At 44.2% G+C, this 26,297-nt stretch overlaps 1 protein-coding gene across 4 annotated transcripts in view; it reads right to left on the bottom strand.

Moving 5' to 3' along the window:
* Nucleotides 1-23,809, bottom strand: part of sycp3 (synaptonemal complex protein 3) — a 203,584-nt gene extending 179,775 nt beyond the window's left edge. For all 4 annotated transcript variants that reach the window (XM_063065678.1, XM_063065677.1, XM_063065674.1 and 1 more), the window contains exons 1-2: nt 23,679-23,809; nt 21,655-21,804 (exon numbers count right to left, since the gene is read on the bottom strand). In XM_063065678.1, the coding sequence (XP_062921748.1) occupies nt 21,655-21,787 (133 nt within the window). In that variant the 5' untranslated portion in view covers nt 21,788-21,804; nt 23,679-23,809. The remainder of the gene's footprint in view (nt 1-21,654; nt 21,805-23,678) is intronic.
* Between the last annotated feature and the right edge of the window lie 2,488 nt (nt 23,810-26,297).

Consider the following 26,297-nt stretch of genomic DNA (forward strand, 5'->3'; position numbering starts at 1 on the left):
TATTCAGGAATGGATTTTCTAGTTAGACAAAGATGGCTTCTTTAACAACTCTTTCAAACCACCTGTCCAAAATGTGCACATTGTTATCATCAAAGGAGTATCCCTTGTCATTTAGGTGTAGATATACAGCCAAATCTTGACCTGAGGTGCTAGCCCTCCTATGTTGGGCCATTCGTTCGTGAAGTGGTTGTTTTGTCTCATCGATATACAGGTCTGTGCAGTTCTCATTGTATTGGATTGCCATACAATATTACTCTGTTTATCTTTGGGTGTAGAGATCCTTGGGGTGGATGAGCTTCTGTCTGAGGGTGTCTGTAGGTTTGAAAAACACAGGGATTTGGTGTTTGTTGAAAATCCTTCTGAGTTTGTCTGAAACTCCAGCTACATATGGGATGACTATGTTTTTCCCTCTGCTTTGCTCCTTACCTCTGTCTGTTGGGCTAACGTCCCTGCTGGTTTTCGTTGCTGTCTTGATGAACGCCCAGTTAGGGTAGCCACACGACAGCAGTTCACACCTCCATTCATGGAAAGGGGAGACTAACGACTATCTCATTATCTCTTCATAACCCTCATGCGATTGCTATACCTTCAATCAACTCACCCAGTTTATAAACCGGAAAACTACCCACCATGGATCAGAACTGAAAAAGTCTCTTGGATGAGAGGCAAAACGTCTTCTAGACCAGTGGTCCCCAACCACCGGGCCGCAAAGCATGTGCTACCGGGCCATGAGGAAACAATATGATTTGGTGATATGAAACAATACGAGTCAGCTGCACCTTTCCTCATTCCCTGTCACACCCACTGTTGAACTTGAATGCACGCGAGGTCATTACCCACGTGAGGTCATCAGTCTGTCATTAACCTACAACAAACGTCGCTGAGAGTAGGGGACATAAAAGGCCTAACAATGATGATAACGCAGAGACAGCTGAGGCCGAGACTGCAAAAACAAAAGAAAGCTTCTTTCAGCAGAAAATACGACCAGTCGTACATAAAATATGGCTTTATTGCGACCGGTGACTCACACGCTCCAAGCCCCCTGTGTGCTATGTGGAGACAAGCTGTCTAATGAGGCAATGAAGCCCTCAAAACTGCTTCGGCACCTTAAGTCCAAGCACCCTGCACTTAAAGACAAACCCGTTGAGTTTTTTTGAGCGGAAAAAACATGAGCAAGCGGGACAGAAGCAAGTGCTGAGAGCCGCTGCTCTGACAGCGTCGTACTTAGTGACTAGCCGTATGGCTAAGGCTAAGAAGCCTTTCACTGTTGGTGAAGAATTGATTCTGCCTGCTGCCAAGGACATGTGCCGTGAACTGCTGGCAGAAGCTGCAGCTAACAAGATGGTACAGGTTTCTCTTTCAGCTACCACAGTTTCAAGGAGAATTGATGACATAGCAGAGGACATCGAAGCACAGCTGTTGGAACAGCTGAGCGAGTCACCACGGTATGCTATCCAGGTCAACGAGTCTACCGATGTCGACAACAAGGTAATACTGCTGGTTTATGTGCAATATACATTTCAAGATGATGTGCACGAGGATATGTTGTGTGCACTACTGCTGCCAACTAACACAACTAGGGCAAGTCTTTGAATGACCACGTTAGGCAAACTGGACTGGTCATTCTACGCTGGAATATGCACAGACGGGGCTGCAGCTATGACTGGACAGCTGTCTGGTTTCACTACCTGAGTCAAAGAGGTTGCTCCTGAATGCCAGTCTACACACTGACATCATACACAGGGAAATGCTGGCTAGCTGAAAAATGTCACCTGATCTTAACAGCGTATTGAGTGACGTTGCTGAAGTTATCCATCGCATCAAAGCAAAAGCCCTTAACTCACGTCTGAGCAGCTTTGCGAGAAAATGGACGCAGAGCACAAACACCTTCCTTGAAGCTCCCCCTTGAAGTCAGGTGGCTATCAAGGGGGAGAGCCCTGGCCAGGGTTTTTGAGTTAACAGAGCAGCTACAGAGATTTCTTTCAGGAAAAAAGTCACCACTGGCAGCACACTTCAGTGATGAGGAGTGGATAGCAAAACTCTCTGTGACATCTTCAACCTGCTCAATGGACTCAATTTGTCACTTCAGGGGAGAACGACAACTGTCTTCAAGTTAGCAGATAAAGAGTCTGCTTTCAAAGCCAAACTGGAACTGTGGGGACAGCGAGTGGACAGGGGCATATTTGACATGTTCCCAACACTAACTGGGATTTTGGGAGAGACTGAGGCTGCACCGTCCTTCCCACAGCTGGTGTGCAATCACCTATCTTCATTGTCGACAGAATTCGAGCGTTACTTCCCAACCGCAAATGACCCGAAGTGTGCAAAGGAATGGGTCCATGACCCATTTGTGAATATCTCCAGTGAATCATCCATGTCAGCGCGGGAAGAAAATCAACTCCTCGAGCTTGCAAATGACAGTGGGCTGAAAAGTATGTTTGATGTAACATCTCTGCTGGCATTCTGGATCAGTCAAGGCTGAATATCCTGAGATAACCAGGAAAGCACTGAAAATGTTGCTTCAATTTCCAGCATTTGTTAGATAAACCCTTTTAGAAACGAAATTGAGTGTATTAGCCACTTATAAGTGACTTATAGTTGACTTATCACCTATATTCTGGTCGTGATTAACACACCGCCCCCCCCCGTCCCGCAAGAATATTGTCAATATTAAACCGGTCCGCAGTGCAAAAAAGGTTGGGGACCCCTGTTCTAGACAACACAGCAAGTCCAGTTGTCTTGTTTACTACTGCTTAATACCTAATGACCTGGATGACTGGGAACAATCACAGACCTATTCTGGAATGGTTTTGGAGGACTGGAAAATTGCAAATGTCACTCCACTCTTCAAGAAGGTTGGGAGAATTATAGGCCAGTTAGCCAGATGATAGATGTTGGAGTCTATGACGTTTCAGGGTACTTAGAGTCACATGACAAAATAGGCCAAAGTTCTTAAGGGAAAATCTTGCCTGACAATCTATTGGAATTCTTTGAGGAAATAACAGGCAAAATATACAAAGGAAAGTCCATAAGACATAGAAGCAGAATTAGGCTACTCAGCCCATCCAGTCTGCTGATCCTGAATCCCACTCAATCCCATCCACATGCCTTCACACAACCTTTGATGCACTGACCAATCAGGAAGCTATCAATGTTTGCTTTAAATACACCCATGGTGCTGGCCTCCACAGCTGTCTGTGGCAAAGCATTCCAGATTCACTACTCTCTGGCAAAAAAAAATCCTCCTAAATCTGTTCTAAAGGACCACCCCTCAATTTTGAGGCTGCACCCTCCAGTTCTGGACACCCCCCACCATAGGAAACATCATAAGACCATAAGGTATAGGAGGAGAATTAGGCCATTCAGGCCATCGAGTCTGCTGCACCATTCCATCATGTCTGATATTGGATCCCACAACCCAAACACCTGCCTTCTCGCCATATCCTTTGATGCCCTGACCTATCAGCAAATGATCACCTTCCACCTTAACTATATGCAAGACTTGGCCTCCACTGCAGTCTGTTGCACATCCTCTCCACATCCACCTTATCTCATCCTTTCAATATTCTATAGGGTTCAATGAGATCCCCAAACATTCTTCCAAATTCCGGTGAGTACAGGTCCAAAGCTGTCAAACGCTCCTATGTTAACCCCTTCATTCCCAGAATTATGATAGTGAGCCTCCTCTAGGCTCTTTCCAATGAGAACACATCATTCTGAGATACAGGGCCCAAAACTGTTGACAATACTCCAAGTATGGCCTGACTAGTGTCTTATTCTTTCCCTGTTTTTTTTTATATATTCTATTCCCCTTGAAATGACCAATATTGCATTTGCCTTCTTTACCACAGACTCAACCTGTGAATTAACCTTCTTGGAGTCTTGCACGAGGGCTTCCAAGTCCTGTGGCACCTCTGGTGTTTGAATTTTCTCCCCACTTAGACAATAGTCTATACTTTTGTTCCTTTTACCAAAATGCATTATCATACATTTCCCAACACTGTATTCCATTTGCTATTTTTTTGCCCATTCTTCCAATCTTCCTAAGTCCTGCTACGATCGTATTGCTTCCTCAGCTCTACCCACTCCTCATCTATCTTCGTATCATTAGCAAACTTCACCACAAAGCCATCAATTCCATTATCCAAATCACAGACAAACAATGCAAAAAGTAGCGGTCCCAATACTGACCCCTTAGGAACACCACTGGTCACTGGCAGCCAACCAGAAAAGGCCCCCTTGATTCCCACTCACTGCCTCCTGCCTGTCAGCCATTCCTCTATCCATGCCAGTACCTTTTCTGTAATGCCACAGAAATTTATCTTGTTAGGCAGCCTCATGTGTGACACCTTATCAAACGCCTTCTGAAAATCCAAATAAGTGACATCCACTGTCTCTCCTTTGTCCACCCTGCTTGTTACTTCCTCAAAGAACTCTAATAGATTTGTCAGGCAAGATTTCCCTTTACAGAAACCATGCTGACTTTGCCTTATTTTATCATTGGACTCCAAATACCCCAAAACCTCATCCTTAAAAGTAGACTCCAATACTTTTCCAACCACAGAGGTTGGGATAACTGGCCTATAATTTCCTTTCTTTTGTCTTTCGCCCTTCTTAAAGAATGGAGTGACATCTGCAATTTTACAGTCCTCTGGAACCATGCCAGGATCAAGTGATTCTTGAAAGATCATAACCAATGCATCTGCTATCTCTTCAGCATCCTCTTTCAAACCTTTGAGTTTGCCTAGCATTTTTTTTCTTTGTAATAGCAATGGTACTCACTCTTGCTCTCTAACACTCACGGACCTCTGAAACACTGCTCCTGTCTTCCACAATGAAGGACCCATTAAGTTCATTTCTTTGACCCATTACTACCTCACCAGCAGCATTTTCCAGTGGTCCAATATCAACTCTCACCTCTCTTTTACTCTTTATATAACTGAAAAAACTTTTGGTATCCTGCGTTATATTATTGGCCAAGTTTGCCCTCATCTTTCATCTTTTCCCTTCTTACTGCTTTTTAGTTGCCTTTTCTTGGATTTAAAAACTTTCCAATCATCCAACTTCCCACTCACTTTTGCTACCTTATATGCCCTTTTCTTGTCTTTTATATAGTCTTTAACTTCCTTTGTCAGCCACGATTGCTTACTCCTGCCATTTGAGAACTTCTTCCTCCGTAAGACATATCTATCCTACGCCTTCTGAACTATTCCCAGAAACTTCAGCCACCTCTCCTCTACCATCATCCCCACCAATACCCCCTCCAATCCACCTGGGCAAGCTCCTCTTTCATGCCTCTGTAATTCCCTTTATTCCATTGCAATACTAACACATCTGACTTATGCTTCTCCCTCTCAAACCGCAGTATGAATTCAATCATATTATGTCAATGGATGTTATATATTTAGATTTTCAGCAGTCCTTTGTGATGGTGCCATGCAAGAGGCTAGTTAACAAGATAAGATCCCATGGTATTACAGGAAAGGTAATGGCATGGACAGAAGATTGGTTGACTGGCAGGAGGTAAGATTCTGAATAAAGGTGGCCTTTTCTGGTTGGCTTCCAGTGACAAGTGACGTTCCACAAGGATAGACCATAAGACCGCAAGACAAAGGAGCAGAAGTCGGCCATTCTGCCCATCGAGTCTGCTCCACCATTTTATCATGAGCTGATCCATTCTCCCATTTAGTCCCACTCCCCTGCCTTCTCACCATAACCTTTGATACCCTGGCTACTCAGATACCTATCATCTCTGCCATAAATACACCCAATGACTTGGCCTCCACTACTGCCTGTGGCAACAAATTCCATAGATTCACCACCCTCTGACTAAAAAAATTTCTTCGCATTTCTGTTCTGAATGGGCGCCCTTCCATCCTTAAGTCATACCCTCTTGTACTAGACTCCCCCATCATGGGAAACAACTTTGCTACATCCACTCTGTCCATGCCTTTCAACATTCAAAATGGTTTTATGAGGTCTCCCCTCATTCTTCTAAACTCCAAGGAATACAGTCCAAGAGCGGACAAACGTTGCTCATATGTTAACCCTCTCATTCCCAGAATCATTCTAGTGAATCTTCTCCGTACCCTCTCCAATGTCAGCACATCCTTTCTTAAATAAAGAGACCAAAACTGCCCACAGTACTCCAAGTGAGGTCTCACAGCGCCTTATAGAGCCTCAACATCACATCCCTGCTCCTATACTCTATTCCTCTAGAAATGAATGCCAACATTGCATTCGCCTTCTTCACTACCGACTCAACCTGGAGGTTAACCTTAAGGGTATCCTGTACGAGGACTCCCAAGTCCCATTGCATCTCAAAACTTTGAATTCTTTCTCCATTTAAATAATAGTCTGTCCGTTTATTTCTTCTGCCAAAGTGCATAACCATACACTTTCCAACATTGTACCTCATTTGCCACTTCTTTGCTCATTCTTCCCATCTATCCAAGTCTTCTGCAGACTCTCCGTTTCCTCAGCACTACCGGCCCCTCCACCTACCTTCGTATCGTCAGCAAACTTAGCCACAAAGCCATCTATTCCATAATCCAAATCGTTGATGTACAATGTAAAAAGAAGCGGCCCCAACACGGACCCCTGTGGAACACCACTGGTAACTGGCAGCCAACCAGAATAGGATCCCTTTATTCCCACTCTCTGTTTCCTGCCAATCAGCCAACACTCTATCCACATATGTAACTTTCCCGTAATTCCATGGGCTCATCTTGTTAAGTAGCCTCATGTGTGGCACCTTGTCAAAGGCTTTCTGAAAACCCAAATATACAACATCCACTGCATCTCCCTTGTCTAGCCTACTGGTAATTTCCTCAAAAAATTGTAATAGGTTTGTCAGACAGGATTTTCCTTTAAGGAATCCATGCTGAGTTCTGCCTATCTTGTCACTTGCCTCCAGGTACTCTGTAACCTCATCCTTGACAATCGACTCCAACAACTTCCCAACCACCGATGTCAAGCTAACAGGTCTATAATTTCTTTTTTGCTTCCTTGCCCCCTTCTTAAATAGTGGAGTACCACTGGCAATCTTCCAGTCCTCCGGAACCATGCCAGAATCTATCGACTTTTGAAAGAACATCACTAATGCCTCCGCAATCTCCACAGCTACTTCCTTCAGAACATGCGGGTGCCTCCCATCTGGTCCGGGAGATTTATCTACCGTTAGACTGTTCAGCTTCCTGAGTACTTTCTCTGTCATAATTGTGACTGCGCACACTTCTCTTCCCTGCCACCCTTGAGTGTCCGGTATACTGCTGATGTCTTCCTCAGTGAAGACTGATACAAAATACTCGTTCAGTTCCTCTGCCATCTCCTTATTAACCATTACAATGTCCCCAGCATCATTTTCTATCAGTCCTATGTCTACTCAGGTGTGAGCCACGGTGGCAGGGCCTCCGGCACTGAGTCTGACCCAGTGGTGCAGAAACATGGGACGGAGAAGAGGAGAGCTGTTGTCATTGGAGACTCTATAGTCAGGGGAGCAGACAGGAGATTTTGTGGACGTAAGAAGGACACCCGCATGGTTTCTCTTGTCAACCATGGTTGCATCCTTTTCCCATTCGAAAATTTCTTCTTTTTTGGAATATACCTGTCTTGCACCTTCCTCACTTCTCGCATAAACTCCAGCCACTGCTGCTCTGCCATCTTTCCCGCCAGTGTCCCTTTCCAGTCGACTTTGGCCAGTTCCTCTCTCATGCCACTGTAGTTTCCTTTACTCCACTGAAATACCGACACATCAGATTTCGGCTTCTCTTTTTCAGATTTCACAGTGAACTCAATCATGTTATGATCACTGTCTCCTAAGGGTTCCTTCACCTCAATCTCTCTAATCACCTCCGGTTCATTACACAATACCCAATCTAGTACAGCCGATCCCCTAGTGGGCTCAACAACAAGCTGCTCTAAAAAGCTATCTTGCAGACATTCTACAAATTCTCTCTTGAGATCCAGTGCCGACCTGATTTTCCCAATCCACTTGCATGTTAAAATCCCCCACAGTTATCATAGCACTGCCCTTCTGACAACCCTTTCCTATTTCCTGTTGTAATTTGTAGTCCATATCACTGCAGCTGTTTGGAGGCCTATAAATAACTGCCATCAGGGTCCTTTCACCCCTGCGATTTTTTAGCTCAACCCATAAAGATTCTGCACCTTCCGATCCTGTATCACCTCTTTCTAATGATTTAATATCATCTTACCAATAAAGCCACGCCTCCCCATGCCTACCTTCCTATCCTTCCGATACACCGTGTATCCTTGGACGTTCAGCTCCCAGAGACATGCATCTTTTAGCTACGTCTCAGTGATGGCCACAATATCATACCTGCCAATCTGTAGCTGTACGACAAGATCATCCACCTTATTCCTTATGCTGCGTGCATTTAAGTACAACACCTTAAGACCAGTATTTGGTACTTTTCTCTTTGATTTCACTGCAACTTTATTGCACTGCAACTCATCCCAATGGCTACAAATTTGCCCCATCACCTGCCTGTCTTTCCTGACATCTTTACTGCTCACTATCTTAGATTTATTTCTGTTTTCCCCTTCCTCCGCTCTATCATTCCGGTTCCTATCCCCTCTGCCAAATTAGTTTAAACCGCTCTATTAAACTTTCCCGCCAGGATATTGGTCCCCTTCGGGTTCAGGTGTAATCTGTCCTTTTTGAACAGGTCATACTTCCCCCAGAAGAGATCCCAATGATCCAAGAATCTGAAGCCCTGCCCCCTGCACCAGTCTCTCAGCCACGCATTCATCTGCCTGATCCTACTATTCTTGCCCTCACTAGCACGCGGCACAGGTAGCAATCCCAAGATTACTACCCTGGAGGTCCTGCTTCTCAGCTTCCTTCCTAACTCCTGGAAATCTCTCTTCAGGACCTCCTCCTTTGTGTTATCTATGTCATTGGAACCAACATGTACCAAGACAACTGGCTGCTCACCCTCCCCCTTCAGAATATTCAGGACCCGATCCGAGACATCCTGTACCCTGGCACCTGGAAGGCAACACACCATGCGGGTATCTCTATCAGGCTCATAGAATCTCCTGTCCGTTCCCCTGACTATGGAATCCCCTATGACTACCGCATTCCTCTTCTCCTTCCTTCTCTACTGCACAACAGCGCCAGAGACACGGTCACCGTGGGCATCTCCTGTCAGGTCATCCCCCTCAACAGCATCCAGAACAAGATATTTGTTGCTGAGGGGGACAGCCACAGGTGTGGTCTCCACTATCCAGGCATTTCCCTTCCCTCTCTTGACAGTGACCCAGTTTTCTGACCCCTGTAGCCTCGGGATGACCATCTCCCTGTAGCTCCTGTCTATCACCTCTTCACTTTCCCTGATAAGCAGTAGGTAATCAAGCTGCAGCTCCAGATCCCTAACACGGTCTCTGAGGAGCTGCATCTTGGTGCACCTGGTGCAGATGTGGCCATCAGGGAGGCTGGAGGTCTCCCAGGATTCCCACATCTGACACCCTGAACAAAGCACTAACCCTGCAGGCATGCTACCTAATTCTACAGGAATGAAACAGGAAAAATAAGTCTACTCACCCACTTACCTCGCCAAACAGATGAACTTCTTAAACCGTTAGCTCATACCATTAGCTGTGAGAGCCCTGCTGTTCCTGTCCGTCCGGGCTGATTCACGAAGGGGGGGGGTTGGGGGGGGAGAAAAAAAACAGTTGGTGCTTCGCTCACGCCTCTTCCTGTTTACCGCCGAAGCCCATTGAAGCCAGAACCCTACACTCTGCTACCGCTCACTCCGCTGCCCGCTCTGACAGCTACCCGCTGTATAGGGTGATCTCCTTTTTAAACTCTCCATGCTGTCCTGTTGACGTCACACGCCTGCGCAGTCTCGTCCTTCTTGCACTCGAAGAAGTTTTTAATAAAACTGCCTTCCTTCAGAATTCAGCTCCCACGACGCTCTGTAATCCTGATCCGAAAGAAAGCTGTTGGTAGCAACCTTCCTTTTTAAACTCTCCGCGCTGTCCTGTTGACGTCACGCGCCTGCGCAGTCTCGTCCTTCTTGCACTTGAAGATTTTTTTAAAAACTGTGTTGCAGGTGTTAGGTGTTGCAGCCGCTTCTTTTCAGGTTATATGTTAATAATTTGGATGAATGAATTGATGGCTTTGTGGCCAAGTTTTTGGATGATACAAAGATAGATGGAGGGGCAAGTAGTGTTGAGGAAGTAGGGTGTCTGCTGAAGGACTTTGACAGATTGAGAGAATGGGCAAAGAAATAGCAGATGGAATATAGAGTAGGGAAGTATATGGTCATGCACATTGGTAGGAAGAATAAGGGTGTGGACTATTTTCTAAATGGGGAGAAAATTCAAAATTTTGAGGTGAAAAGGGACTTGTGCAGGATTCCCTGAAGGTTGTGTATAAGATGATAAGAGGCATTGATCATGTGGATAGCTTTTTCCCAGGGCTGAAATGGCTAACACGGGAGGGCATTGTTTTAAGGTGCTTGGAAGTAGGTACAGAGGAAATGTCAGGGGTAAGTTTTTTTTTAATAAAACGCAGAGAGTAGTGAGTGCGTGGAATGGGCTGCCGGTGACAGTGGTGGAGACAGATACGATAGGGTCTTTTTTAGAAGACTCCTGGATAGGTAGGTGGAGTTTAGAAAAATAGAGGGCTATGGATAGTGCTAGGTAATTTCTGAAGTAAGGACATGTTCAGCACAGCTTTGTGGGCCGAAGGGCCTGTATTGTGCTGTAGGCTTTCTATGTTAACTTGCAGGCTGAATTGGCGGTAAGGACGGCAAATACACTCATTTTGAAAGGACTAGAACATAAAAGCAAGGATATAATGCTGAGACTTTATAAGGCATTGGTAAGACTGCAGTTGGAGTACTGTATTTTAAGACCCTTATTAAAGAAAAGATTTGCTGGCATTGGAGAGGGCCAAGAGGAATGTGGAAATGTACCATACTTGTAGTAACAAAATGGCATTTTTGTCTGAAATAAAATGGAACCCGTATTGTACTAGAGTGTTTTGCTATTAGTATTTGTGCAACATTATGCCAGTGGAACATGAGACCTTGACAAATTGCAAACCAGCAGAAGCATTACTGGAAGAATGCCAAGTACACTGATTAAGCAAACAAACAGAATGCACCTTCCCTGCACTGAGGCACGGGTAGCCGTACTTCTGTATAAAGCAGTGTCTGTGCTGTCAACTTTTTTGAAGCTATCACTGGTTCTTGTGCTAGTCCTCCCTTGCAGCAAGTAAAATAAATGTACTTATGATTGATCCACTCCAAGTTAATTGTTGTTTGTTATAAGATGAAAAGGTGATCAACAGAACTTGGAGGTACCACTGAGATCGCATGTTTAGGTGTTAGGGATCTACAGCAGCAGTTGGATGACCTTCCGCTTGTAAGAGAGAGTGAGGAGATCATGAATCAGAGTTATAGGGAAGTACTCACCCCTAAGTTGCAGGAGGCAGGTAGCTGGGTGACTAACAGGAGAAGGAATGGGAAGATGAATAGGCAGAGCACCATTGTGGCCATTCCCACAATAATAAGCATACCCTTTTGGATGCTGTTGTGGGGGATGACCTTCCAGGGAATGCCATGGAGACCAGGTTACTGGCACCAAGCATGGGTCTAGGCTGCCAAAGGGAAAGAGGGAGAAGAGGGGAGTGGAAGTGATAGGGGGCTGAATAGTCAGAGGAGCAGACAGGAGATTCTGTGGATGTGAACGAGACACCCAGATGGTATGTTGCCTCCCAGATGCCAGGGTCAGGGATGTCTCGGATCGCGTCCACAGTTGGAGGGAGAGGGAGGGCAGCCTGATGTCTTGGCACATATTGGTACCAATGCTATAGGAAGGAAAAGCAAAGAGTTCCTGAAGAGAGACAGCTAGGCAGAAAGCTATGAAGCAGTAATTTCTGGATTGCTACATAGGTCACACGCCAGTGAGGGCAGAAACAAGATGATTTGGAGGATTAATGCATGGCTGAGGAGCTGGTGCAAGGGGTAGGCCATCAGGTTCTTGGATCATTGGGATCTCTTCTGGGGGAGATATAACATGTACAAAAGGACAGGTTGGACCTGAATCCAACAGGGATCAATATTCTCACAGACAGGTTTGTTAGAGCTGTTGGGGAGGGTTTAAAATAGTTTGGCAGGGGGATGGGAACCAGAGTGAAGTGATAGAACGGATGGTAAGAAAGCAAAGATAGTGTACAGTCAGACTGTCAGGAAGGGCGGGCAGATGATAGAGCATAATTGCAGCCAGCAGAGTGAGTGCACTAGGGATGCAGAATCAAAAAAGGTAGCAAATCCATTACTCAAAGTGTTATATCTCAATGCACGGAGTATAAAAATAAGGTGGATGACTGGATATATTTAAAGTGGAGGTCAATAAGTTCTTAATTAATAGAGGCACCAAAGATTACAGGGAGAAGACAGGAGAATGGGATTGAGAGGGATAATAAATCAGCCATGATGGTATGGCAGAGCAGACTCAATGGTCCAAATGGCCTAATTCTGCTTCTGTATCTTGTGATCTTATGACTGGTGCTAGGCCCACAATTCAGTTGCCGAGCTGTGACATTTCTGCATTCAGTGGGCATGTTTGGATGTGAAGACTACTTCTTCCCCCAAAGATGGAAAATTACAGTTCTGTTTGAATCCTGCAAATTGCCAATTTAGCAAGACAACGTAAATCAGCCTGTGCAATCAGAATTCCCAAAATATTAGCCTGAAAGTCTGTAATGTCCTAAGTTCTTGCAGGCCAAAAGTTCTTTATCAATTGTTTTTTTTTTGGAATATTGCCTCACTGCAAAGACCACTAATTATTGCCCAACACAACTATATCTCAGCAGATGTTGGTGAACCAGCTTCCCGAACCACTGTGATCTTTCTGGGGAAGATACTTCCATAATGTTATCGGTAAGATTTCAGGTTTAAGGATTAAGTCCCAACAATGCTCTACAGGTGACATGATAACTCAAACCTAGGGTGGCAGGTTGTATACTGCAGAATTTGTAGAAGGTGACACCCTAATGTGCTGCCATCTTATCAAGTTCAAGTTTATTGTAATTCAATCATAAGACCACAAGACCAAAAGACATAGGGGCAGAATTGGGGCATTCCATCATGGCTGATCGTGATCCCACTCAACCCCATACACCTGCCTTCTCGCCATATCTTTTGATGCTTTGATGTCCTGACTAATCAGGAAACTAAGAACTTTCGCCTTAAATATACCCACAGACTTGGCCTCCGCCACAGTCTTTGGCAGAGCATTCCACAAATACACTAATCTCTGACTAAAAAAATTCCTCCTTACCTCAGTTCTAAAAAGTCGCCCTCAATTTTGAGGTTGTGTCCTCTAGTTCTGGATACCTTCCACCTCTCCACATCATCCTTATCTAGTCCTTTCAACATTCAGTAGGTTTCAATAAGATCCCCATACATTCTTCTAAGTTCCAGTGAGTACAGGCCCAAAGCTGCCTCATATGCTAACCCCTTCATTCCCAGAATCATCATCGTAAACTTTCTCCGGACTCTCTCTAATGACAACACATCCTTTCTGAGATATGGGGCCCAAAACTGTTGACAATACTAGAAGTGTGGCCTGACTCGTGTTTTATATAGGCTCAGCATTATCTCCTTACTTTTATATCCTGTTCCCCTTGAAATAAATGCCAACGTTGCACTTGCCTTCTTTAATACAGACTCAACCTGTAAAGTAACCTTCTTGGAGTCCTCCACGAGGACTCCTAAGTCCCTCTGCACCTCTGACGCCTGAACCTTCTCTCCATTTAGACAATAGACCGCATTATTGTTCCTTTCACCAAAGTGTATTATCATACATTTCCCAACACTGTATTCCATCTGACACTTTTTTGCCCATTCTTCCAATTTGTCCAAGTCCTGCTGCAATCGCATTGCTTCCTCAGCTCTACCCACCCCTCCATTTATCTTTGTATCATCCAGAAACTTTGCCACAAAGTCATCAATTCCATTATCCTGTTACATACCTCATAGATATCTTGTAAGGATGATGTAATGGTCTTGCAGAGGTCATATGATGTAATTTTCCCACCGATGTGAGGTCACATGGTGACCTGTTCTCGCCACATATATAAGGGTAGACCCCTAGTGAGGCAGTTAGTTTCAGTTTAGTTTTGTGTTAGATACTCCGTTTTTGCTGTGTATTCAGCTGATGATGCAGTTTTTATGGAGTTCTATTTTCTATTATAAGTAGTATTGGAGAGTGAAGACCTTAGCAAAATTCAGGAATTCACAGATTCAAGTAAAGTTGGTGTCATTCGGCAGTTTCGTAAAGGATAGACCTTATTGATTCTTCGGTCAAGAAGTAGTGACCTGCATCAGAGATAACTCCTGCCAAATCAGCAAGGAAGTTCGTGCAGGGTTTGCTCGCCAGAAAAAGGTCAGTTCCTTTTAAGCCGTTTATTTCCTTCGTCGCGAATCCTTTGGAAGAACCAGCAGGAAAGACACGTCTATGATGAAATACCTCTCCAGAGAAGTCTCTCCTAATTGACTGCATAAATCTCTTGGACTTTTGAATTTACCATTCTAAGAACTATGTTCGAATTTACCACTTTAAGAACTATTTTCATTTATCTTTTTATTAATATTGAGCAGAGTTTAATAAATGGTTATTTATTTATAAAACCTGACTCAGTTCTATATTCATTGTTGCCCGTCACGAGACATAATTTGGGGGCTCGTCCAGATTTGTTTCGATTTTGAGCTTAAGTGCTTGTTTATTTATCAACCTGATTTGGAAAAGGGAAATACCCAATCCTTTTGTTTATTTGGTCTGTGCGTGGTATTCGGCAGCAATGAATATTGACGAGTTTATAGATTCGCCTGACCCGGAGGAATTAGCAATGGTGAGAAAAACGGTTCTATCGGAGATTGCTAGGAGGTTGGATATTAAAGGAATTACGAAGGTTACAACAAAGCTTGTAATTCAGAGAAAATCGTGGAGCATTATAAAAGTTTGGGAAAGTTTGATGATGAGGTGTTAGGGAGGTTTCCAATGAGTACACTGGAAATGCAGTTACATCTTGAACCAATAAAGTTTGAATAATTTAAAGCGGAAATGGCCAAAAGAGAGGCAAATAAAAGGAAGAGAATTTGAAGAAAGAGAAGCAGATAAAAGGAGGGAGTTTGAGCTACAGATGGAGAAATTAAAATCCAAGAATCAGGCTTCTGGTTCTAAGAAACAGTTTGTTACTAGTCGAGAGGTTATTTTGGCTCCTCCATTTAATGAAGCAGAAGTGGACAAATATTTCCAACATTTCGAAATTGTTGCTCTGAGTTTAGAGTGGCCAAAAGAAAGATGGCCAGTGATGTTACAAAGTGTAATTAAAGGCAAGGCACAACAAGTTTATACAGCTTTAAATGCTGAGCAAGCACTGGAGCATGATATTGTGAAACAGCATATATTGAAAGCGTATGAACTGGTTCCGGAAGCTTATAGAGAAAGATTCAGAAATTTGAAGAAATCTGTGGAAAAAAACTTGTGGAATTTGCCTACCAGAAATCTGTGTTTTGAGAGATGGCTTTCCTCTAAAAATGTGAATGGGGGGTATAATAAATTAAGAGTGTAGTCGGCTGATACATGAATGAAAACAACACACTGACTTGAGCAGGGTCGGGTTGATCTGTTTACTGTTTGAATTGGTGCGTGCTTAAGTAACCTGCTCCCAGCAACCCCTGCTCTTTGCGGGGCAGAAGCAACGTCAGCTTCCGGGCCGAGGTCTGCCCCGCACTCAAGAGTCCTCTCAGTTGCCACTGGCTGCGGTCTCGCTAGCGACTGCTGGAGCCAGTTCACTTGCTGCGTGGGCAAGCCGCCACAATAGTTGATTTCACTGGAGGAATTTAAAAGGAGCGTTCCCGTTGAAATGAGGATATACTTAAATGAAAAGGACACTGCTACATTGCAGGAGACTGCTAAATTAGCTGATGAGTATGCTTTAATTCATAAGAATAAATTTTCTCCAGGTAGGACTTTTAAAAGGAAAAATAGCACAGAGAGTCAAGGTAAACCAGAAATCATATTTAAAGTTAGCGAGAAAGGTAAGGATGAAGGGAAACATGTGAGGGAAAGATATTTTGGTCTTATTTGTAATTATTGTAAGAAACCTGGACACGTTTTCCATTGAAAAAGAAAAAGGAAGCAGTCCCAGATGCTTGTGTGCAGCATATTGAAACACCTGTAAATCCACAGAGTTTGATAAATACCAATGAAGTTTTGTCAGAGTCTGACCAGTTAAGAGGGGATATGAACATCTTATAACTGAAGGATTTGTATCCTTGCAAGAGGGATCTAATCCTATACCAATAAAAATACTTAGAGATACTGGAGCTTCTCAATCACTACTGTCAGAGTGTGTTCTAAAGTTGAGGGACTAGTCTGACACTGATGAGGTAAACTATATAAGAGGAGTTGGGAGTGCCCTTATGCCAGTACATCTGCATAGAGTAAATTTAAGTTCTGGGTTAGTTACAGGGCTTGTTAAAGTGGGACTACAACCCCGTTTACCTGTGAATGATGTTTCTCTTTTGTTAGGGAATGACTTAGCAGGTGGACGAGTTTTTCCTGAAGTGCATTTGACAATAAAGCCTATTTCTGAAGAACCACAGAGGGATTCTAACACAGATTCTTCCTGTGTTGTAACCCGAGCTATGGCTAAAAAGACTGCTGTACAGGATGAGGTTGTTACCCATGACTGTTCAACTCAGGATACAAATTTTGAGGATGTGTCAGAAACTTTCTTACCTTCATTATTCGATCAGGATTTTGGTAGTAAGTCTGACCATGAAGATTTATCTTCATCTTGGAACGAGATGATAGCAGAGCAGGGTACAGATCCTGAGATAATTAAATTAAAGGAACAAACTCTTCCAGATAGTGAAATTGAGAAGGTGCCAGTAGGATATTATTTTGAAAAGGGAATATTAATGAGAAAGTGGAGATCATCTACAATTCCTGCAAGTGAAGAATGTGAAGTTAATCACCAGATAGTAGTTCCTAAAGTTTATCGAAATGAGAGTTTAACTATGGCTCATAGTATGCCTTTGGGTAGCCATCTAGATGTAAAGACTATGAACAAGGTTTTTAAACATTTTTACTGGTCCAGTTTAAGAAAAGATGTGGCAACATTTTGCAGGACATGTCATACGTGTCAAATTGTGGGTAAACCTAATCAAGTTACTCCAGTGGCCCCACTGCAACATATTCCAGCATTTGGTGAGCCGTTTTTCCAAAATTATTATGGATTGTGTAGGCCCATTGCTAAACACTAAAACTGGACATCAGTATTTGCTGACCATTATGTGCACACCATCTAGGTTTCCAGAGGCAATACCTCTTAGGAATATAACAGCCAAAACTGTGACAAAGGCTCTCATAAATTTTTTTTAAAATTTATTTTGGGTTGCCTAAGGAAATACAATCGGATCAAGGTAGTAATTTTATGTCTGGATTGTTTCAACAGATAGTTTATAAACTGGGAGCAAAACAGATTACCTCATCTGCATATTATCCAGAATCGCAAGGAGCCTTGAAGAGATTCCATTCTACCCTCAAAACTATGATTAGGACGTATTGTGTGGAAAATTAAAAGGACTGGGATGAAGGTGTGCGTTTACTACTTTTTGCAGTACGGGAGGCAGTACAGGAATCATTAGGTTTTAGTCCTTTTGAACTTGTGTTTGAGCATAGAGTTCGAGGACCTTTGGCCTTGTTGAAAGAACAGTGGGTTAATAAAGAGGTACACACTAATTTGCTGGATTACATTTTGAAATTCAAAGAAAGGTTACCTAAAGCTTGTAGCTTGGACAAGAAAATTTAAAATTGGCTCAGAAGATGAAAACTTGGTATGATAAGGAAGCTAAAATGAGATCATTTAAGCCTAGAGATAAGGTGTTGGTTCTTTTCCCGGTGCAGACGAACCCATTACAAGCTAAATTTCATGGTCCTTATGAGATTAAGTCTAAAGTAAATGATGTGGATTACATGATAAAAAACCCAGATCGAAGAAAGCCAACACAGCTGTGTCATATAAATATGATGAGTCTGATCTTTCTAAAAACTTAATAGATGATTCATCTGAAACTCATTTTAAACCCAACATTATTTCAGCCTGGTTACCAAATTCAACAATTCTGGAAAATATTGATGAGAAATTAGCTCATTTACAGCCAGAGCAGAGAGAGCAGATTGAACAGTTAATTTTTAAATATATAGGGATTTATTTCCAGACGTTCCTAGAAGAACCACTGTAGCTTCACATGTAGATGTTGGAGATGCAAAACCCATAAAACAACATCCGTATCGAATGAACAAGGAAAAATGTGAACTTGCTGAACAAGAAATTAAGTATATGTTAGAGAATAATATTATTAGACCTTCTAATTCGAATTGAGGTTCACCTTGTGTTATGGTGCCTTAGCCAGACAATAGTATTAGGTTTTGTACAGATTACAGGAAGGTGAATGCTGTGACAAAAACTGATGCATATTCAATCCCTAGGGTAGATGATTTTGTGGATAAAGTTGGACAAGCAAAGTTCCTTACAAAGATTGATTCGTTAAAAAGTTATTGGTGTGTTCCATTGACGGATAGAGGTAGAGAAATTTCTGCATTTGTAACCCCATCTGGGTTATATGAATATAATGTTCTTCTATTTGGGATGGAGAATGCACCAGGTACTTTCCAGAGGATGATTAATAGTGTGATTCATGGGTTAAAAGATACAGATGCCTATATTGATGATTTAGTTACAGGAAATAATACTTGGAAAGCACATACTACTACGGTGGAGAAACTATTTGAGAGACTTTCAAATGCCAACTTAACAATTAACTTAGCTAAAAGTGAATTTGGTCATGCCATGGTAACCTACCTTGGTTATGTTCTGGGCCAAACAAAATTAGCTCCTGTTCAGGCAAAAGTTCAGGCAATTTCAGAAGTACCCACTCTAACTGGTAAGAAAACTCTCAGAAGATTCTTGGGTATGGTAGGACATTACCGAAAATTTTTGTAAGAATTTTGCAAACATTGCTCTTCCATTAACTAATCTCTTGAAGAAAAATGAAAAGTCTGTTTGGACAGAGCCTTGTCAGGAAGCATTTGATAAATTGAAAACTATGCTCAAAACCCCTGACTTTGAAAAACCATTTTCAGTAGCTGTGGATGCTAGTGATGAAGCCGCAGGAGCAGTGTTACTTCAAAGGGATGAGAGTGATGAAGTTGATCATCCGGTAGCTTACTTTTCTAAGAAATTTAATACCCAAAGAAATTATTCAACTATAGAAAAGGAATTATCTCTTGTTTTGGCTTTACAACATTCTGAAGTGTATGTTGGTACTACTCAGAAACCACTCATAGTTTACAACGATCATAATCCGTTAGTGTTTTTGAGTAACATGAAAAACAAAAACAGAAGATTACTAAATTGGAGTTTGATGTTACAGAGTATAATATATTCATTGTTGCCGGTCACGTGACAATCCAAATCATTGACAATGTGAAAAGTAGCAGTCCCAATTCTGATCCCAGAGGAACACCACTACTCACTAATAGCCAAATAGTAAAGGCCCCCTTTATTCTCAGACTGCTTCCTGTCAGACATTCCTATATCTATGCTAGTATCTTTTCTGTAATGCCAGAGGATTTTATCTTGTTAACCAGCCTCACGGGTGGCCTTCTGAAAATCCAAATAAATGACATCCACTGTCTTTCCTTTGTCCATGCTGCTTGTTACTTCCTCAAAGAACACTAACAGATTTGTCAGGCAAGATTCCATGGTGACACTTACTTATTTTATCATTAGCCTCCAAGTACCCCAAACCTCATCCTTAATAATATATTCCAACACTTCACCTACCACTGAGGTTAGGCTAACTGGTGTACAATTTCCTTCCTTTTGCCTTCCTCCCTTCTTAAAGAATGGAGTGACATTTGTAATCTTCCAGTCCTCCCGGACCATGCCAGAATCAAGTGACTCTTGAAAGATCATGACCAATACATTCCTTTTCCCTTCAGCATCCTCTCTCTGGACTCTGGGATGTAGTCCATGTGGTCCAGGTGACTTATCCACCTTCAGACTTTTGAGTTTGCCTAGCACTTTTTTCCTGGTAAAAGCAATGGCACTCACTCCTGCTCCCTGACACTCATGGATCTCTGGCACACTGCTAGTGTCTTCCATGGTGAAGACCTATGCAAAGTCCTCATTATGTTCATCTGCCATTTCTTTGTTCCCCATTACAACTGCACCAGCATCATTTCCCAGTGGTCCAATATCAATTCTCACTTCCCTTTTACTCTATATAACTGGAAAAAAAAACCTTTACTATCCTGCTTTATAATACTGGCTAGTTTTCCTTCATATTTCACCTTTTCCTTTCTTATAACTTTTATGTTGCCTTTTGTTGGATTGTAAAACTTTCCCAATCATCCAAATTCACACTCACGTTTGTTCCTTATATGCCCTTTTCTTGGCTTTTATGCAGTCCTCAAATTCCCTTGTCAGCCATGGTTGACTATGCCTTTCATTTGACAACTTCTGTGGGACATTTTCATCTTGTGCCTTGTGAACTATTCCCAGAAACATCAGCCACCTCTGCTCTGCCCTCATCCCTCCCAGTATCCTCCTCCAATCCACCTGGGCAAGCTCTTCTCTCATGCCTCTGTAATTCCCTTTAGTCCACTGTGATACTGATACATGTGACTTGTGCTTCTCAAATTGCAGTAGGAATTCAATCATATTATGATCACTGTCTCCTAAGAGTTCCTTTACATTAAGCTCCCTAGTAAGATCTACGTTATTACACAACACCCAATCTAAGATAGGTTTTCTCCAAGTAGGCTCAAGCACAAACTGCTCTGAAAAGCCATCTCATAGGCATTCAACAAATTCCCTCTTGCGATCTGACACCAACCTGATTTTTACAATCCCCTTGCATACTGAAGTCGCCCATTACAATTGTGTCTTACCATTATTACATGCTTTTTCCAATCCCACATCTTGGCTACTATTTGGAGGCCTATATATGATACCCTTTCTTTTTTTCTTCTTTTTTTTTAAAACCTTGCAGTTTCTTAACTCCACACACAAAGTTTCAACATTCTTTGACCCCATGTCACCTTTTTCTAAAGATGTAGTTCTACCTCTTATCAACAGAAGTACACAAGTACACAGCTAAATGAAACATCTTTCCTCTGGGGACAAAGTGCAAAGCATAGTACATATAGTCACACACAGCACATAAGTCACAAAATATTAGCACAAGTGCCTGAAGATTGACAGATTGACATAAAGTGCGAGGTGCATGTTTATGTAAGACATAACAGTAGGGCACAGTAGGGCATTCAGACAAGGTGGACTTGTGTGCTGGGGAAGAAACTGTTACCCAGTTAATAGTTCTGGTTATTTTTCTGTGGCGTCTTCTGCCTCATGGCAGGAAGTCAAAGACATTATGGGAAAGATGGGAGGAGTCTTTGACAATGCTAGAGAATCCACTGTGTTGGCAGAAGGCTGGCCTATCGCATTCACACACAAGAACTACCAGTAATTTTGGATTTTACAGGTTAATTCATGCAATGCAAACAAAGAATAACAAACACAATTAAAAGGTACCTTACCTAGTTTATCATCCTCATAGCTACAACCCAATTTTTTCTCATTTTCCTCACTGAAATCATACAATGGATCATAGGTTGTTTTCTCCTTCTGGTTTTTAGCACAATTTCTGCGTCCTGTTGTTTTATGAGCCATATTCTCCCCAGAAAAATCTAGAATAAGTAAAAGTTAGAGCAATATTACTAATAATTTCATAATAAACAGTGAGAAAACTCCAAACTATTGACATGATGCTAAAATTGGAACCAAGGGTCAACTTATGACAACAGCCTATCTGGTGGGGCGGAGAAGACGGCGGGGGGGGCGGGTCAGAGAAGGGGGGGCAGGTCAGAGAAGAGAGGAAGGAGGGATAGAGGGGGTGGGGGAGAGTGAGCCTAGGGATGAATGGAGGAGATAGGGTTGTGAGATCGAGTGGGCTGGGGGAGAAGGGCTTGGGGAGAGAGGTGGGGGTGAGGGAGAGGGGGAAAAGTGGGTGAGGGCGGAAGGCTAGTAGAGGGGGAGGGGGGAGGGGGGAGGGGGAAACCTCACTCCCAACACCTCAACCCACCATCTCACCCCATCACCTCACCCTCCTTCAGACAACTCACACCACGATGCCTCACGCTCCATCGCCTCACCCGACACCTCAGCCTCCCCTCCGACACCTCACACCGAGGCCACACTCTCCCCAACACCTCACCCTCCCCGACTCCTCATTCCATCTTCTACAACTCACACCATGTCACTTCACACCCCAACACCTCACAGTCCAACACATCTCCCCCCCAAAACCTCACCCCCCCCACCGACACCACACCCCGCTCCAATAACTTGCCCCCGACATCTCACCCTCTGACACCTCACACTCCCGACACCTCACCCCCCCACTCTTGACACCTCATCATCCCTTCCGAAACCTGACCTACGACACCTCACCCCTATTCCGACACCTCACACCCCCTCCAGCACCTCACCCTACCCTCCAACACCTTACTCACCCCTGACACATCATACCCACCCAACGCCTCAGCCCCCTGACACCTCTCACCCCGACACCTCACCCTCACTCCAAAGCCTCACCCCACCTCCTGCACCAATACTTCACTCCGGACACCTCACCCACCCTCTGACTCCTCGCTCCCCGACACCTCACACTCTGCCCCCCCATTCCTCACCCCGACACTGACACCTCACACCCTCTCCATCACCTCACCCTCCCAGACACCTCACCTTCTGACTCCTAACACCCCAACACCTTACATTCCACGAAACACCACACCGCTCCAAAACCTCACACCCCAACACCCCTCCACCTCACCCTTCCTACATATCACACCCAACACCTCATATCCACACTTCAACCCCCCCCAACACCTCACCGCCTTGATACCTCACCCCTCCGACACACCTCCACCCCGACTTCTCGCCCTCCAACACCACACCCCCCGACACTCACATCCTGATGCTTCACCCTGTCACCTCCCCCCTCCCCGATACCTCTCCACCCGACACCTCACCATCCCTCCAACGCCTCACACCACCTCCTACATCTCACACCCCTACACCTCACGGTCTCCCGACACCTCACTCTCCTCTCCACCTCACACCTCGATACCTCACACTCACCCCCGACACCTCAAACCCCCAACTCCTCACCCCCAACACCTCAACCCCCCCCGACTCCTCACACCCCGACACCTCAACCCCCCCCGACTCCTCACACCCCGACACCTCAACCCCCCCCGACTCCTCACACCCCGACATCTCAACCCCCCCCGACTCCTCACACCCCGACACCTCAACCCCCCCACTCCTCACACCCCCCCACTCCTCACACCCCCCCCGACTCCTCACACCCCCCCACTCCTCACACCCCCCCCGACTCCTCACACCCCCCCACTCCTCACACCCCCCCCGACTCCTCACACCCCGATACCTCACTCTCCGGCACCTCACATCCCTCCGACAACTCAGCCCACTCCCCTCGCCCACACCTCACTTTTACCATCTGTCCTTCGAAAACTCCCCCGCCCCCGCTTCATCTCACCTGCCAATACAACACAGCCTCGATAAGCACTGGACCCGTCGCCCGGACGCCAGTCGGATTTGGGCGGGAAGTCTCCGTTCGGGTGGCGCCTACGCCGCTCCTACGAAAAGCTCATGCTGCGCAGGCGCGGCTGTGGCAAGTGGCATCCAATCTGCACACTGCGTTCCCCCACATGATCAGCATAGCCGCGCTCCCATTGCTCCAAGTCGTCACCCTGGGTCTAATGTGTTTAATCACTCCGGTTGGTGTCCGATTCGTCTCCGGCGAATTGCTGAGTCTCCATGGTCTATCATTCCTAAAGTTATCCTTGCTCCCTTTCTTGAATGAAGGAATAACACGTGCCACCCTTCAATCATCTGTGACCAGTTTGGATACAAAGAAATTGCCAAAATTTCAGCAATCTCCCATATTAACGGGGTATATCCTGTCCTGCCCGAGTTGTATCTATCCTCATGTTTTTCAAAAGTTCGTGCAGATCCTCTTTCTTAACATTGACATGTTCCAGCATGCCAGCCTGTTTTACACTATCCTTGCAAATGTCAATGTCTCTCTCGGGTCAAGGGAAGTCCTCACTGATCAATCATACCCTCACTAGTCATCCTCATGTTCCCCACGCCTTGGGGCTCTCTTTAATCTTACTTGGCAGTCTCTCCCTGTAAATCACTTTTGAAATTACGGCCCCCCCCCCATCAACTTAAATACACAAGCTCTAGTATTAGATGTTTCTACCCCTGGAAAGATAATGCCAAAGGAGAAGTCTATCTATGTCTTTCATAATCCTGTAAACCTCTATCAGATTGCCACTTCACCTCCACCATTGCAGAGAAAACCCTATCCATATATCACATGTCCCCAATCTGGAAAACATCATGGTAAACTTTCTCACTCTCTCCAAAGCCTCTACTCAAGGATATGCTGGGGGCAGCCCATAAGTATCACCACACATTCTGACATAACATGGCCACAGTGCTCTGCAGAACAACACAGAACATAAAGTGACAAAGTAACAACAAGAGAAACAAGCCTCGTTCCTCCATCTTACCCACCCATGCGCATACACAGTCCTCTAAGCCAGGAAAGGCCATCTTCTTTAACTCTAGTCTCCAGCAGAATCATGGATTCGCAGACATTGGAACTTCAGCTTCTATGTTTGTAGATTTCCAATCGACCTTCGGGCTTTGACCTTTGATATTGACCCTAGGACCACGATGACAGCGAAAGAGGACCCTCGATAAGAACCCCAACTACAGGACTAGAGCTCCAGACTCAACAGTGATGGAACCCCGAACATTAGGCCTCAAATTGGTTTCTTGATTGCCTACCTAAGGGGTCACCAGTCCTTGTTCCTTGCTGGTCTGTGAGCCCCACTTCACTGACCTTTGAACACGGAGCAGAGGCTTAGACTCCAGCCTCTCCTCTAACACCCCTACATTTCTGTCTCTAACCCTAACCTGATCCTTAATGCCTTTCCTGTCCCTCAAACCATCCCTATGAACCTTAAAAAAATTAAAAAACAACTAACTCTGAGCTGCAACCTTGACCTTCTTTATGTGCGTATGGAATTAAGGTTTTCCTTAATCCTACTTGCCAAGGTATTCTCTTCCCCTTCTAGATCTTCCAAGTCCCTTCTTAAGCAACTTTCTGCTACCTTGGAACTTCCTAGAGCTTCGACAACCCTTCCTTCGTAAACCCCATGTATGCTTTCTTCTTCCTCTTGACTAGATGTTGCACTTGTCAACCATGGTTCCTTCATCCTACCATCCTCTCCCTGCCTCAATTGGACAAACCTATCAAGAACCCAATGCAAGTGCTCTTGAATCAACCTACACACTTCCATTGTACATTTCCCAATTTATGCTCCATTGTTCCTGCTTAATAGCTTCATAATTTTCTTTCCATAACATCAAATGCTTTCCCATAACATCTGGTCCTATCCCTGCACAAGGCTATGATAAAGGTGAGAGAGTTATGGTCACTGTCCCTGAATGCTCTCCTACTGAGAGATCTGTCACCTGACCAGGCTCATTACCCAGTATAACCTCGCCTCCAGTTGCCCTGTCCACATATTGTGTCAAACATTCTTCCTGGTGACACCTAACAAATTCCACACCATCTAAACCTTTTGTCATGGTCCTGATTGGTTATTCCTTGGGTCCCTTTAAATTTACTTTGTGCCACGATCAGGACCATTGACTCCTTGTTTTCCTCAATTCATTGTTTCCCTGTGTTTCTTGGGCTCTGTAATTAAAAGTACTTGAGTCTCACCTGAACAAGCAGTATTTAGTGCCAGGCTTACAGCTGCTCAGTGTTAGATTGTCATCAGATATCACCGAAGCAAGTGTGAGCAGGTAACTCTGCTGGAATGAGCCAAGTTACATCACTGGAGCTACTCAAGTCTTCTCCCTGAAGTGAGTGCCAGTAAGTTGCCTCTCCTTGCTGGAGCAAGCCTGTTAAATTACCTTGTCTGATTGAGTCACTAAGCAACCTTGAGGGAGTGGGTCTGTCAAGTTAACCCACCGGAGTGAGACTAGAGTGATGTCTGTAGTTCCTGGGCCATGTCAAGGGCTCACCACTACTTGGAGCCATTTTGTGTCAAGGTATGAACTGTCTATTGTTGTG

This window comes from Mobula hypostoma, chromosome 13, assembly GCF_963921235.1.
Source record: "Mobula hypostoma chromosome 13, sMobHyp1.1, whole genome shotgun sequence".
Classification (NCBI taxonomy): Eukaryota; Metazoa; Chordata; class Chondrichthyes; order Myliobatiformes; family Myliobatidae; genus Mobula; species Mobula hypostoma.